Below are 16,527 nucleotides of genomic sequence, written 5' to 3'. Positions count from 1 at the left end.
TGCAGTCACTAGCTGCCCGTTCTCGTGCATGTGCACGCCTTTAACTCTCTCACGCATTTCCTCCTCATTTCATGAGAGCTTTTATACTTATAATTAATCAAATCCATCCCCACAGATACCTAATGCACGGTCTCCTGTGTGTCACTTTACCTCCACTATGCTCGAGAGACACAAGGCGGATGAGGTAAACATCTTTTACTGCCCCAACTTTTGTCAGTGAGACAGACAAGCGTTCGTGCTTATGGAACACTGCAAACATCTGATGAAGTGGGTGTGAGCCCACGAAAGCTTATGCCCAAATAAATCTGTTAGTCTCTAAGATGCCACAAGTACTCCTCGTTCTTTTTGCAAACAATAAGGGGCTTACGGGATATATAGACACCATATGCTGGTCTTCTGCAGGGACTGAAATTCACCCAGCATTTTTTGGTAAAATCCTTTACAAGATTTTAATGTGCTGGGCATTATGCTACTGACAGCCCTCTTCACTATCTCCCCCCAAAAACCACCGTTCTATTTCCTAACGCATCTCCTTAGCACGGTTGTTCTCAAACTGGGGTCCACGGGCCCCTAGGAGTCCATGAGGCTACACCAAGGGTCTGCGAGTCATGTCCGGCTCCAGGGGGGCCGTAAGTCATGTCCGAGGCCGCTGGTCCCACTGATCAACTCCTTCCCTTCCCTCCCAGTGACTCCTGCATGCCGCAGAACAGCTGTTCCGGGGTGCGCAGGAGGTGGTGAGAGAGCGTAGGAGGATCGGGGATGGGGCAAGCTTGGGGGAGGAGGTGGGAAGAGGAGGGTCGGAGTGGAGCAGGTGCAGGAGGTGGAGGAGCGGGGGAGGAGCCTTGGGGGAAGAGGTGAAGTGGGGGCAGGGTCTGGAGCCAAGCGGGGGTTGAACACCCCCGGGAAGAATTAGAAGTCAGGTTGGGGGTCCACGAAAAATTTTAAATCAAAATGGGGGTCCTCAGGTTGATAAAGTTTGAGAACTGCTGCCTTAGAGGATTCGTTTTCTTTGCCAATATTTTGAACAGACTGAAATTACTGGGGTTACAAAGACGTCTTCCATGGAGGCAGTAATGTAAGTTACACATGCAGCCTCTGTCCGGTGCTTAAAGTCATCCCAAAAGGGCAGGGGGACTTGTTATCATCCGGGAGCAGCAGCTTCGGTAAAGCCAGTGCTGAACGTGGGCTATTCAGCAACACGGCTCTATTTGTAATTATTTTCAGGGGACAGGCATGCCCCACTGCCCCCACCTGCAATCAGGAGAGCCGTGGTACTGTCAGCCGACCTGGGGTTTAAAATTCAAAAAAGCCACCTTCTGACAGTGCGTCATGGGGAAGTTGATCTAAAGAAAAATGTCAGTGGCTGAGATTTTCAAGTGAGCTAGCGATTTTGGAGGATTGGGAAGTTTAAGACACCTGAGGACATGTCTGTAACCTCAACCCCACTTATGTTAACACACTAAAATTAGCTGCGAGGATGCTGCAGCTCCAGCGGAGACTGAGGTTAGCTACTGAACTAAGCCTAAGGGGTTGGTGGGCTTGAACTCGGGCGGCTCAGGGGTCTCTGCTGGAGCTCCAACATCCACACGGCTATTTCGAACCCCAGAAATATGAGTCTGTTTAGCTGGGCCAGGTAGCTTAATGTGAGCTGCAGCGTAAACATTCCTTTACAGAGGAAAGTGCTCAGAAAAATCAAGACCCTTTAGGAAGTTAGGAGTTGGCCGTGCAGACATCGAGGACACCCACGCAAATGTTTTTGAAAGTGACTTGTATGATTTTGCTTCTCCTCCCCATCCCGCTCCCCCCCAAATCTATGATGTTATTGGCCAGTAAAGGGGAGAGGGATGTGAGACACAAAAACCAAACCCCACAGGTTAGACATGCCTTAACACCCCCTCAGACAAAGTGTGTGTATGGTGCCTGCCTATTTCTGCAAGTCTGTTTTGTCTAGTAAAGTTCATAAGCTCCTGGGGGCAAGCACGGTGTCTTCCTAGGTGTCTGTACAGCCCCAAGGACTCTGACGTGCTAACGCACTGGAAAAATGGAATCCCAAGGTGGACATCTAGCATCGCAGGAAACAATAGACAATTAAACATTCAGAGCATTTGGTGAGAAAGTTTTTGTTGGTTGCAATATACAAAATACAGCCACTCTGTAGAGTTCGGGTGGTTCTTTCTTTTATATGAAGCCTCAGCCACTGGATGAGATAATTTCACACACTTCATCTCCCGCCCGCCCACACGGGGATGCATGGACCACAGAGTACGTCTACGCTGTAAAGAAAAAAAACCCCACAGCGACTCAGACCAGGGTCAACTGACTCAGGTTTGCAGGGCTAAAAAGGCAGAGTAGAGATTTGGGCTCAGTCTGGAGCCTGGGATCCGAGACCCTCCACTCTCGCAAAGTTTCTCAGCCCGGGCTCCAGCGCAAGCCCCAACTTCTACATTGCTGTTTTAGCCCTGAAGCCTGAGCCCTGCGAGGCAAAGTCAGGAGATTTGCTTCCGCTGATCTTTTATTGCCGTGTAGACAGACCCACTGTGACCTGCTCAGAAAGCAATGCCCAAAGGCAGGTCACAGGAGCTGAAGTCCATAAGAGCTGGGGGCACCGTCTGGGAATCAGTCCCTAACTTCCCCCCTTACTGCTGTAACTTAGCGCTAAGCCGGGGTCAATCCTTTGCATGCAATTCTCTCGCCTGGGTTTGCTCTTCCAAGCACCTAAATCTGCAAGGCAGATGGTGACTGATTAGCTACACAAATGACACATCAGGACTGGTAACATACAAAAGCCAGCAGGTGAACACTTCAGCTTCCCTGGACATTCTATAACAGATTGAAAAGTCACTATTCTTGAACAAAAAAAAAAAAACCCTTCAGAAACGGGACTTCAAAGAGAAACAGCAGAACTAAAATTCATTTGCAAATTTAACCATTTATTTGGGCTTGAATAGGGGCTGGGAGTGGCTGGCTCATTACAAAAGCAGCTTTGCCTCTCCTGGAATTGACAACATCTCATCTATTATTGGGAGTGGACTACATTCACCCTGATCGAATTGGCCCTGTCAGCACTGGTTCTCCACTTGTAAGGTAATTCCCTTCTCTTCATGTGTCATTGTATAATGCCTGCAGCTGTAGTTTTCACTCCATGCATCTGAAGAAGTGGGTGTTTTATCCACGAAAGCTTATGCCCAAATAAATTTGTTAGTCTTTAAGGTCCCACCGGACTCCTTGTTGTTTTTGTGGATACAGACTAACACGGCTACCCCCGATACTCTGCTGAGAGCAGAGCCACATCTCTACACACAGGGCTTGGCGTGGGTTAGGGGCAAGAGAAACTGGGAATTTTTCCTATTTAATACAGGTCCCTAAGTTTTATAAACTGCATCCAAGCAGGGGCAGCTCCAGACCCCAGCACGCCAAGCGCGTGCTTGGGGCGGCAAGCCGCGGGGAGCGCTCTGCTGGCACCGCGAGGGTGGTAGGCAGGCTTTCCCCGGCAGCTTGCCTGCCATGCTTGGGGCGTCAAACCCCTAGAGCCGCCCCTGCATCCAAGTCCCCGCACCTCCCCGCAATATATGGAAGATTCTACAGCTAGATTCTGCAAGGGGAATTCTATATAGATGCTTCCCTCTCCTGCTTCTGCATTTCTTTAACTGCATTCAGGTGGCAGCACTTCCCCAAAGGGGCCTGGTCACAAGACAGCAGGTCCCTCTTCCTCAAACTGCCAGTAGTGCCTGGATGGGACTGCAATGCGGTGGAGGGCCCAGGATTGGGCAGGAATTGTGTGTGGGGCTGGGGGCAGTAAACCAGAACTCAGCTGCATTAATATTCACTGCACCACCAGCAAAGCTCCCTCCCGTGGAAGTTAAAATAATCAAAGCCACCCAGTCAGTGTCTCTCATTATAAAGTCAGCGGAAAGCGAGTCACACCCGTGGGAATCACCCCATTCCCAGCATGTTCCTCCAGGGGCCCGGTCTCTTCCCCGAGCTCATTACACTCTCTGCTCAGCCGCCAGCGCTGCTCATTAGCTATATAAAGTGCTGTAATCTGCATCCCGAGGCTGGGACGCACCCTCTCCGTTGGGTGGCCAGAGGGATTATAATTCAATTAGCGGCCCAGCAGGGAACACAAGCCGGGTTTTCCACTCAAGGCCAGGGCTCTGCCCGCCTCTGCTGAGAACCAAGGAGTCGTTACACACCAGAGCCCTGCTCCATGGGGTAGTTCAGCCGGTATGGGACGGCTTCCCCCAATGAATGTATCCCCCTGCCGTGCCCCTTGGCTTAACCTCTAAACCCACCCAGCCTGATTTAACTCTTTACTTCCCACCTGTGCTATTTGCAATGGGCATGCGGGGGAGTGGGGGGACGTGTCTGTTCCCCCTCCTCTCCAGGCAAGCCAAATAAAAACAATCACGCCGACAACTGACCAGATTAGAGGAGCTGCAAAGGAAAGTGCCAGGCAGGTAATTGGATAACGCAGGCAGCAGTAATTACGGTGCGTGCAAGCGGCACAGGAAGCCCTGGCACGGCTGGCCCAGCCTGGCAGGTCTCTGCTTAGAAACATGCTGATAGTATTTCTTTTGGGGTGGGGCTTTTGAAGCAGCCTCCCCCTACTCTGGTTTTTGCCATCCCCCAAATCACACGTTTTCCATCCCCACCAGCTAGCGGCCCCCGAATTCCCATCATTCTCTGGGGCATGCAGCGAGGACAGACTCCACAGGGCTGCATGAATTCAGAAGGCCGGTGGCGAGGTCTGCAATGCTCATCCTGGCCCATGGCCTGCTCTGCACCACTCCAGCCCCTGGCATTTCTGCAGCATTACAAGAGGGCAGACAGGGCGGGGGGGCTCCTGCACACGCATTTGGAATGCGTTTGTACTTCTGACCAGGAATTGCTGTGCCCATTTACAGCAGCAGTGCCAGCTAACCAAGGGGCAGGGCTGGTGGGCTCTGAAAGGAGCCCCCCTGAGGGACACTGGTTCCCCTTTGTGAAGGGGAAGGGCAACCACGTTGCTGGCTCCCTCCTCCCACTACAATACTGAGCCTGGACGTTTTGCCGCCACTGTTCCAGTCTCTAAATCCAGCGCAATCAGGGCGGAGAGACGCGTCGAGGTGAAAGCTCACCAGACCAGACAAAGCAGCAAGCACCACATAGGGACGTGCCTTATAACAAGAAGAGAAAAGAAACTGTCTCCTCGATGCGGTATTCTCTCCAGTGGCAGGTTCCCTCTGGTCCCGATCATGCCAAAACTGCACCCACAGGGGTGACAGATGTCCCCCTGGCTAGGCTGGGTCTGAAGCCTTTATCAGAGCGAGCGTCATTTGACCTTGTTGCACCTCCTGGCAGAAGAACTCTGTGTTCTTTGCAAGGGACAATTAGTTAATCCTCAACCTTGGAGTCAAATCCCTGTTTTACAGGCAGGGAAAGTGACCTACTGTGGCCTGTGCCAGGTGTATTTAGAACTGGAATAGCTATGTTGGTTCGGAGTGTGAACAAAATAATAAATACATCTCTACAGAATACAGTCATGCTGGCAAAACCCCGTGTAGATGCAGTTATATTGGGGGATGCAAGCCCTTTTGCTAGCATACCAGAAAACCCCTTCTTCTGTAGGTAAGGCCTGGGAGTCCAGTAACAAATCCAGGAATATCACCTGACTCCCAGACCCCCCAACTCTGACCACTAGACAGCGATGTAGATGCTCACTGAAGAGGGGGCCAATACAAACAGATCAAGGCAAGAAAGCTAGAAGCAGAGAATTCTGCAAGACTGGAAGTACAGGGGCTTTGGGGCAGTTCCTGGCAAGCTACAAGTGACAACCCTGTGAGGTCCTGCTTCCCAGTCAGAGGACCACTCTAAGGATCTCAGCTATTAAAGAAAACACCATTGGCCAAGGAAGGGTTCGAAGTGTGTGGAGAGAGAAAAATGGGTAACCCAGTAGGTATTTACAGCTGTACATTTATCCTATGCTAGAAGTCAGTTAATTTTACTTTTACACTGAGCTAGCCCAAGTCCATTCAGATGTACGAGATTAACTTGTGGAACTACCATATTTGATGCTTCCTCTTCTTCTTGGGACTTTACAGGGAGATAACACCGTAATGTTCAGAGGGGACAGGTGCTGCACAGGACTGCAGAGGGCAATGCAGCATGAAGACAGGCAGAGAAAGCCAACCACCAATGGATTTGGGAGGCCACTGGGAAAGGAGATGGGATCTCAGCCTCATTTCCAAGGGGCAGGCGGCCACCCCAGAAAAAGTCACCTATCTAACCAACAATCTCAGCAGAGGCAACAAGGAACGAACGTACCACGGAGACTGAACTGCTTTTACTCCAAGGTGGCCCTGGACATGGTTGGAGAACATGGGCAGGAGGCTGTGGGAAGGCTGCCATTGTCCACGCGGTTCCTGTTCGGCAGCTACGCAAACCCTTTTCACTAGCACCACAGTACGTGCATGAGTGTGTATTGCTAGCACAAGACCCCCTCACTGGCATGCAGATCAAAAGTGTTCCTCTGAAGCCCCTGCTAGTTTACAGGAATTCTTTTTATCTCCAAGTCTTCTCTACACAATGCTACCTGCGGAGACTGACAACCTGATGTTCAGTTCAGCGAACAAAGACTCGCCAGTTAAGAGGAAGGACAGTGCTGGAGACAACCAGCAACCACCCCCCTGTATGCTGGGCACAGCTGTAAGGTTCATAAGTTCATTGGGGAAGGCACATCTGATCAGGGAGCTGTTTACACGGCTGACCAGATAGAAAGATCTGCTCTGATTTGTTCTCTGGCCTGCCTCTATCCCTAGCAAAGATATTCTGACTATGGCAACTCCAGTAAGCTCGGAACACTTGTCTGAACTACACAAACCTGGGAAAAAGAGAGCAAAGCAGCTGAACTGCAAAGGATGTTCTACATGGCAACAAATTCACTCAGCAGCACTGGAAACAGCCAGCCAACCTGACGGTGCCTACAGGGTAGGTCTGGGCATACAGTCCTAACGTGTAGTCATTCTAAGCTCTAAAAGCCCCTTCTTTTTATCCCAAGACATTACTCCAGTTAGTACAGCGAAGTGAAGTTACTACTAATATCAAACAGGCAACATCAGCTGGAAATACAGTCGATTTAAAAATATTCAAAAGAGCGTCCCCAAGGTTGCCGCGCAGCAACCGCATTTTCCTTTAAAAATAAAGAAAGAATCTCTGTCTCTGGCCTGCCAGTCTCAAGAAAACCCATATAAAGCAGAAGTGGAAACTGATTGTGTAAGACAGGAACAAAGCTCCATAGTGGGTTTAAAAAAAAAAAAAGCCAGAAGGATATGTGATTTTTAAAGTCAACGTCTCAGTAAATTCTACATGTTCTGAAGGGCAAGGAGAACAGGGATACTTATTTTTTTCCCCCTCTTACCTCCCTTAATTAAAAGATCTTTTTTGAAGGAAAAAAGAAGCCAGACAAGTATATGAGATATGGGAAGAAGTCACCCAATAGCTGACTGGCAACCCCATTCCACAGTCTCAAGCAATGCAGCACCGCACAGGTCCCTGTGTAATAGAAATACATAGAGCAACAAACACCAGAGACAAAATGTGTCCAAATTTACATTCAGCTAGTTATCCAAAGGGACAGCATACCCTGACATGACACCACTGCTGATGGCGGCTGAAGGTCCAGGAAGCACATTTCTTTCCAACTACTCAGAGCAAGTGAGACATTTCCTTTGCACGTCCCCCCCATCGCTTTTGACCGATTTCACACAATAATCGAAGTCTAAACAACCACCAAAACTACAGATAGGCCCCTTTACGTGTAGCATTATCTGCTGTTCCCCAATTCTCAGCCAAGTTCATACCAGGCTAGAGTTGCTGTCTTTATAACTGTATCCAGGCTGAACAAACTGTGATCACTATCCAGTGACCTTTCCGATATTCTAAGCACCACTCCCTTCTTAAAGGGATACATCTCACAATGCAGGTTAGAGACAACCTTTACCATACTTGCACCTGTGTTGGAGGGAGTGGGGGAGACAGACAGTTTTACGAAACCTACTGAGACTAGAAACGCATTTTCTTTTTCGTTTCCTGGATTTTAACATTTGAACACAACAGCAAAAGTGAAGCCAGTCCCCTTTCAGGTGCTGGTGAAGTAAATGAGAGTTTTCCCCTTCTTTCGGTTTTCCTTTCAGAAACTCAGAGAAGGGTTTTTTACATGTACAATTTTGGTCTGGACAGCATCTCAGCTCCTGGTTTTGTTAGGAGTAAAAATATCACGATCCCGCCAGCCAAAATTAATGAGCAGGCAAAGAGAGAGAGGGGAAAACGGGGTGTTTCCTCCATTACATGGATAAAAAGAAACTGACCATGCTCCTTAAAGAGCGGTGAGCCCTGTGCAGAGCTGGGATGAAGAGAACATTAGCTGGGTTGGATTTTATGGGGTCATTTTTCTCCACCCATGGACCATCTCATGACCCTCTCCTCCAGATCCCCAAGCACCTCTGACCTGAAAGTTCATCCCTGCCAGGCTCCCCAGGCATAGCAATACCCTGGGAGCCCCATGCCCTGCCGACCCCCCATGCACCAGACAGAGGAATCGCCCCTCATACCCTCCACACCTCTGACAAGGGATGGGACTACCCGCCAGGTGCCCACCACCCCGGTTCTCGCCCCCTGCCTCAGGTGCCCCCCCAGGTGCCCGCCCCCTGCCCCAGCTGCCCCGCGCCCCGCTTCTGGCCCCCACGCACCCAGAAGAGCAGGTTGAAGAAGAAGAGCAGGTACTTCACCAGCGGGCTCACGAAGGAGAAATCCTCCCCGTGGGGACCCGCGGGGGGCCCCGCCAGCCGCCTGGGCATGGCCTCGGGCCCGCTCACTCACTGCCGGCCCATGGAAGCCGGAGCCACCCTGGCCAGTCGCTGCCACCGACCGACCGACCCCGAACGCCAGCGCCAGCTGGCAGACCCCTGCCTGGTCCCGCCCGCCTCGCCCGCCCATTGGCCTGGCGACCTCTCAGCCTGCCTTCCTATTGGTCGCTCTCCCCCGTCACTCCACTTTCGCCACGGCCCCTCCCCGCTCCGAACGCTCTGTATCAATCTCGTCTGGCAACACCTGCGAGGCGAGCTCCGCCCCGCCTCTGACCCGTGGGAGGGGCAGATCTTAAAGGGGCAGCGTCTGCTTCCCGGGTGGGGGAGGGGAAAGTTCTTAAAGAAGCAACATGTCCTGGCTTTGCAGGTCCAGGAGAAGGGGTTCCCCGTGCCAGACCAGCTCAGCTGGAAAAGGGGAACCCCACTGGAGTCTGTGGATCCACTTTGCCCAGAACTCTGCCTGCCTATGTGCACTGGGATCTCGGGGCAGCTGGACAGCAGTGGTTCTCAACCTTTCCGGAGTCTGTGTACCCCAAGTTTCACCTCACTTAAAAATGACTTGTTTACAAAATCAGACATAAAATACAAAAGTGTCATGGATTTTTTTATTTAAATTGGAATTTTTTGATAAAATGCTTTTTAAGGAAAAAACCTAGCTAAAGATAGTTTTAATTGATACATTATAGCTCAAAGATCTTTCATCATGGAATAGGGACGATAAATTCTAATTCTATAGTATGAGATGATATATTCATGTCATGTTTAAGAAAAGTTTTGTAAATGAGTTTCAATAGTTTATGGATTAGGGACCCAATTTTTTGGGGTTCCTGGGGCTTCTGTATAGATTATTTAGGTTAATCTTTCTATCTATCCAATGGGACTCAGTGCTCAGTCTAGAAGAGACCATCAGAGATGCTTAGTTTTGCAGTTCTCAAACTGTGCTTTTGTGTCTCCAGAGGTAACATGCCTGTTAACAGCAAAAATCTTTTGAAATAAATAATATACAGAGGTGAGAAATAACAGACCTCAACCCTATTGTCCCTCAGAAAATCTGTGTACACAGAGTCAATCCCTTACCATTCTCTTAAAAGTGCAAAGTTTTAAAAAGTTCAATGAATAGAAGGTTGTTGGGGGTGGAATAGATCTGGACAAGGAGAAGTCTGGAGATAAATATGAGAAGCGAGGGACATATGCTTGTTTTGTTAAAATATTATATGTTTGCTGTTGTAGAAAAAATCCAGAATACTTAACGTTGTTGCTTTAGTTAAAACAATTTCAGCGTCTGCCTGGTGATGTTCTCCTCCTAATGCAGCATGGCAGGAAAATCCTCCAAATACTGATGTTTAACCTGTTGAACTGGAGATAGTTCACCTTCCAATGACTTCATAAATATCTGCTTCAATTACCTTTGGTAAATGAAATAACCAAACAATCGTTCATTTTCTGATACAGCTGTAAAACCAATCTGAAAAGTTTTTAAAATAAATCACTGTTTAAAAATGTATCGTATGTACCTTCTAAAAATGAAACCTACATCTACCTCTGAGTTATGAAGAATGTGTATTCAGGTTATAACAACCAACAAGAATGCACTTCTGTGTAGAAAACCATGATTAAATTGAGTCTTCCTGACTAGTGATTTAAATCAAATCCACCCTGTTGTAAAATAAATGGATTTGAATATAAATACTGTACTTATATTTCAGTGCATGGTAGATAGAGCAGGAGAAACGAGTCACTGTCTGTATGAAATGTTAGTCTGTACTGACTTCCCTAGTGCATTTTATGTAGCCCGTTGTAAAACTAGGCAAATATCTGGATGAGTTGATTTACCCACTGGAAGATCTCCCCTTCGTCTGCCCCCTTCTCTGCTTCTTCTCTCTCCCCCTCCTTCTTCCTTCTTTCTGCTTCTCCTCTGCTGCCCGACATGTCCCCGCCAGTCACTATGTGTACCCCTGGTTGAGAACCATTGCTGTACAGGACACAGGCAGAGACCATCCCTGCGTTGCGACACTTACAGTCTAACAGAAGCAGTGGTCACCCCGATACAGTGAGGGGGCTATGGAATTGCCTTTGTATCCCCAATCCCAAGTGTTCAACAAATCACGCCTCAGGCTCAAAAAAGTCACGAGGTTGGCTTAAAAATCATTAAAAATAATACAGGTTTGAATCTTTATTCTTCTGATTTCTGAGCTTCTGGGGGTCATGTCTGCAAGTTTTGCTCTTCAACCATGACCAAGGTGAGAAATGTACTTAAAAGAAAAATGAACAACAGATGTGAGTCTCACATAATCACAGGCTTCTAGGAGCTAGGGCTTAAAGAACATCAAACTTTCACCATGACTGGCAATAAATGGCAACTCCTGGCAGTGCCCTGGGATGCCCGGAGTAAGAGATCGCCCCCTTTTGATCCTCACGTGCTTCCACAGATTCCCCATTCATTTCAGCTGCCAGAGAGCCACCGGCCATCCCCAGGATAATTTGCTATTTAGAGTGCTCTTCTACACAAGAGATTGGCCACTGGGAGACCCATGAGCCAAATTCCTCTCCTGGAAGTTTTACATGGGGACCAAAGCTACCATCATCTTAAATATGGAGTAACATTGTGCAAAGAATACAGGTCCCAGTCTGGTGTTCTAGCCCTGCTGTCTCTGCTATCTGCATCACTACATCGCAGATGATGATTCTGCGGCAATTTAGGCACGTTTGCTGTGCATATGGCTGCTAACGATTAGCCTCCCTTGTTAACGGAGCAGAATAACTTGAGTTTCATGCCTGCCGACAACTGCAAAGTCCACATGGTGGTGGTGTGCGCGTCACCTGGCAGCCATGAGGTCTGTTGTGGCCACAGATTATTACAACTCCTCTAACCTACATGTCCCTGCCCGTCACTTCTGCATTTAGCCCTGGAGGAAACCCACAAACGGAGCCTGAGTCTCCTCTCAGTATACACCAGTCTACAGCAGTGGCACTCTGGTGAAGTCAGTGGGGTTACACGGGTGTAAAACTGGGGTAAGGGAGTGGGACATGTGAGCATTTCTTGGCAAACTGTACCTCTGAACTTTCCAAAATCAGGGAAAGGTTTCTGCAACGGGATAAAGACAGACGCTGGACACTGCACCTTGAAAAATCAGTAAAGACTCTTAAGAAAACCTGATGCAACATGCTGCACGTTGTGATGTGTACATTCCCGCGTCTAAGACACGGCTGCATTTAGGATGTAGCCGAAGGATATTTCATACAAAATGGGTACAAATAAGTTTCAGATCTTCATTTTGCTGCAAAGGCCATCGCTTCACGCAGGGCCTGGAAAGCGATCTGAGACGTAGAACTTTATTTTGGAATTGAACTGTGTTAATGAGAGAATCACTACAGGGTTAGGAGGCTGCTGACTTCAGAAATTCTGGGGCTTGAGCCATTGAGAGTCTAAGACAAATAAGCCCAAGGGGATTTTTTAAGGCTGAGGAAGCTTTTAAAATAAATGTAATTCCATCTCTCTGTATTTCTCTTCAGTCATTCTTTATTACGAATGTAATTGGGCTCAGACACCTCCACTGCTGTCTGGGGCTCACAGATGCCCCGATGCTGGCCAGAGACTGTCCGGCTCCAACATCTCAGGGCGCTGGGACCTGAGCCAGGAGTGGCAGAAGCACCCTAAAGGTATGGGGGGGTGCACAGGCACCCAAACCGTGGTCCTACCCCGAGGCCCCATCTCCATTCGCTCCTCTCTGCCCCCTCACTCCCCATCGCTCACAGTTATGGCTAGCATGGCCCTCTGATCCCTCTGTTCCGGTGCCCTTGACGTGAGCTAAAGGAGAGTTTCCTTTTGTGGACACTGTACAGTCATGGGGATTTTAGCAAAATAGTCCAGATGATGTTACCGCCAGGTCAGCTGCGCCAGTGAGAATTTTTTACTAAAAGTCCCTGCTGCAGAAACTTTTGGGAAGCAATTTTATGACAGAGATTTTTGCTGTATCAGGGCTGCATTTGGCTGGGATGACTTCTGCTTTGCTGTAATCTGAAATCCTGATTAGCCTTTTCTTTAATAAAGGAGAAATGGCCTAAGCAGAGATGTTGTCCAACTGGCACAAAGCTTATTGTGAAGGGAAATGTTTTTATATTCCTTTGAATGTAAAGTACATTTATACGTCAATCGCCGGGCACTGAAATGGATCAGCATTATGCCAGTGGCTGAGAACCAGGATGTGAAACTGGTTTGAGAAAGAACATGACATTTACCATTCCGGACTCAGTATCCCAGCTGAGAAAAAGCAAAAAAGAGTAAAGAAACTGCAGATGCAGCATTGCCAACTCTTGCAGTGTTATCAAGAGTTGTGCAATTAGGGTGGGAACTCGGGGGTGTGGGGCGTGTGTTTCTTAAAGCCTTCGATTGCTGAAATCATGTTGCTATCTGAAAATCTCAGCTTTCAATAAACAAAAAAAGTAAATTTCCAGCCCTCCTGGCTGCAGATAAAAACCCCGGGGGGGGTGAACCCTGAAGTCTCTGACATCAGAAGACAAAATAAAAAGAACCCCACGTTTATTATTTTTCAAAATCTCAGGATTTTGGAGCCCATATGAAGATGTCTGGGGTCTGACGGATGATTTGGAGTTAGCAACACCGCAGAGGCATGCTGCAAAGTAAATTAGGTTTTAAAAACCACCCAGTTTGAACAATCTGGAGTGTTATTAGTAACTGACAAGGAATTTGGAGGTTTTAGGCTATAATTTTTACCTTGTGAGGATTGCTTTAAAAAGATGGGTGAGGGTTGGGGTAAGGGCAGTTGAGGATTAAATCTAGGAACTTTGGCTCAGTGCGTATCAAACAGGCTCTCACTCCAGCTCCTCCTGATGACATGGACTGGTTACCTCACCATCTGAAAACGCTGTGCCAGGATATACATGGCTGAATCATTCCCATTACTGCACCTGGAGTAAAATTAAACCTTGCACAGAGCTGCATTAATGGTTTTCTTTAATTACCTTTCTAAGCGCTTAGAGCTAAGAATTTCTCCATTGCTGTCAGCATAACACCAGGCTGGTGCATTTTCACACAGGGCCAAGTCAATCCGGGCGCCGCTGATTCGAGAGTTTCTTGGGGAGGGAAGGATGACACGTGAAGTTGAACAAACCTGAGGCAGCAAAAGAAAGTCTCCGAGGATGGTTTATGGCTCTGCTCTGGTGCAAAACGATAACTCCTGGTTTGATCTTTTGTTTCACATTTTGAGCCATAAATCTATGACTAAAGGCTGCAGATCAGCCATATTTCAGCTTCTTGTCTGCTGTCACTTGGGACTGTTAACCCAGCATTCAGTACAGATTCCACTGGAAGAGAAACAGCTCCTCTCCATCAGGCTAGACTGTCTACCCCAGAATTACCCCCCCTCCAAAGATCAAAGGGCTATAAGAACGAAAGCTTCCTGCTAACCGAGCCCTGATTTCAGGATTCTAGGTTTCCCATACATTCACTAATGACAACACAACTGACACGCAGAGCAGGAAAAGAGCTAAATTCCTTGCATTGCTTTATGTTGTAGTGACAGCAACAATTATTTCCAGAGAAACACACAACATTGGACTCATGGCTTGGGTCAGGTCAGCCATTAAGTGCTAGGGGGCCTGAGTCTTCATTGTCCTGCATCTTGTGTTGTCATTTATATCTGTGCAAGTGTGTTTATTAACCTCTGGACAACAGGCTGCATAGGAACAGAACACAAAATGGCAGATATTTGAAATTAAAGGAGCAGTTACATAGTTACACTCCCAAGATTGCGTTCTACTAACTCAATAGTAACTGTATCATAGGCTAGAAACTTACAGAGGATGAGGCTGTCATAAGTAGATAGGTAAGGTAAGGGTTAAGTTTCTTTTACCTGGAAAGGGTAACCAAACACCTGACCAGAGGACCAATCAGAGAACTGGATTGTTTAAAGTCAGGGGCGGGAATTTGTATACTCGGGGTCTTTTTTGTTTTCTCGGCTGTGAGTAAACAAGGTTTCCTCCTAACTCCTTCTTATCTCAAATATTATACCAAAAGTCTGTGAGTACAAAGGAACCCAAAGCAATTCGGCTGTGAGGAGCTTTGGGTTGTATTTACAGATGTGGATTGCTGGGTCTTTGTTGTTTCCTCGGCGGTGAGGGACAAGCTACCTTGCTGATTCCAATCTTCTTCTCATTCTACTAAGGGGCAGTGAGTACAAACCGGGAACAAAGTAAAATCGGCTATGATATGCTTTGCTTTGTACTTACTGTGTGTGATTGCTGGTCTATTTAAATTGGCTATTTTTTAAATCAGACTGGGGTATTCAGATTTTCTTAAGTAGGAGCCTGTATAAATGTTTATGCAAGTTATTAGTCTGTATTGTCTCTTTTTCTATATAAAGCTTTCTTTTTTTCAAAACTTGTGGAAGTTTCTTTTTCTAGTAAGGCAGAGAAAGTGACACCTCTGTATCAGGTACCTGTCTCCCTCACGGGAAGGCAGGCACGGGGAAAGGCAAAGCCAAGCTGTTGGTATTTTGCATCTCAATTGTCCTGAGGGTAGAGAACGCTTATCTCTTGGGAAGCAGAGAAACCGGTTTCTTGATACTTGCAGGCTAGACCAAGAGGCAAGCCTGGGAAGGAGGGGGGAAGGGGTTTTCTCCCCTGCTTTTAGCATCCAAGGGATTTGGAATCTGGGTGTCCCCCCAAGGGAGGGTTGGGGACACCAGAGAGAGGAAAGGGGGGATCAGGCCCCATTAATTCCTGATCTGGTGGCAGCGAGAATATCCAAGCTGGTAGTAAGCTTGGGGGAGTTTCAGGTAAGCCCCCAGATTTTGGATGCAAAAGTCCAGGTTTGGGACAGGACCAGATTGTGAATGCTAAAGTTCAGGTCTGGGACTGGGAGGCTAGATTACCACAGAGGCATCAACCATAACTACATTTACTGACTGTCTCTTAGTTGGAAAAATCATCATCATCATCGGCAATCCCTTGATTCGAGGGTGATCTCTACCACAGATTTACATATGGGTCCTGAGATGACTCAGGATTCTGATTCTGGAACCACAGATCCACCCACAGTAGGTACAGACATTGCCTGGTGGGTCAGCTGCCTGCTGGGAGAAAATTCTTTCTATGCCACATTTAAAACATAACTTTCCTTATTTGGGCTGAGATTTCCAGACTACTGTCCCAAACCCGTGTAGAGCCAGTGCCAGGATCTCAGCCTATGTCTGTCGGATTTCAGAGATTCATCTATCCTAAGGCAGAAGAGATAACTGTGATCCTTTTCTGACCTCCTGCATGACACAGGCCATACATCTTCCCCCAAATAATTCCTAGAGCAGATCTTCTAGAGAAACGTCCAGTCTGGATTTTAAAATTGTCAGTGGTGGAGAATCCACCATGACTCTTGGTAAATTGTTCCAGTGGTTAATTACTCTCACCATTAAAAATGTACACCTTATTTCCTGTTTGAGTGTCCAGCTTCAACTTCCATCCGTTGGTTCACATTAGGCCTTTCTCTGCTAGACTGCACAGCCTATTATTAAATATTTGTTCCTTAGGTAGGTATTTATAGACTGTAATCAAGTCATCCGCACGGGTAACCCAGGAAAAAAGGTGAAAAAAGATTTTTTGCCATTGCTTTCACAGAGGGAGGGAGGGAGGGGGGCCTGATGACATGTACCCAGAACCACCCGCAACA

The 16,527-nt window shown here is 47.7% G+C and overlaps 1 protein-coding gene across 1 annotated transcript in view; it reads right to left on the bottom strand.

Moving 5' to 3' along the window:
• TSPAN33 (tetraspanin 33) overlaps positions 1–8,923 on the bottom strand; it is a 39,259-nt gene extending 30,336 nt beyond the window's left edge. Inside the window, exon 1 of the mRNA XM_032780944.2 lies at positions 8,727–8,923. Coding sequence (XP_032636835.1) covers positions 8,727–8,834 — 108 coding nt within the window. The 5' untranslated portion in view covers positions 8,835–8,923. The remainder of the gene's footprint in view (positions 1–8,726) is intronic.
• Positions 8,924–16,527: the final 7,604 nt, after the last annotated feature.

Source organism: Chelonoidis abingdonii, chromosome 1, assembly GCF_003597395.2.
Source record: "Chelonoidis abingdonii isolate Lonesome George chromosome 1, CheloAbing_2.0, whole genome shotgun sequence".
NCBI classification, from domain to species: Eukaryota; Metazoa; Chordata; order Testudines; family Testudinidae; genus Chelonoidis; species Chelonoidis abingdonii.
The sequence above is the reverse complement of the archived record's forward strand: the minus strand, read 5'-3'. Positions and strand labels throughout refer to the sequence as shown.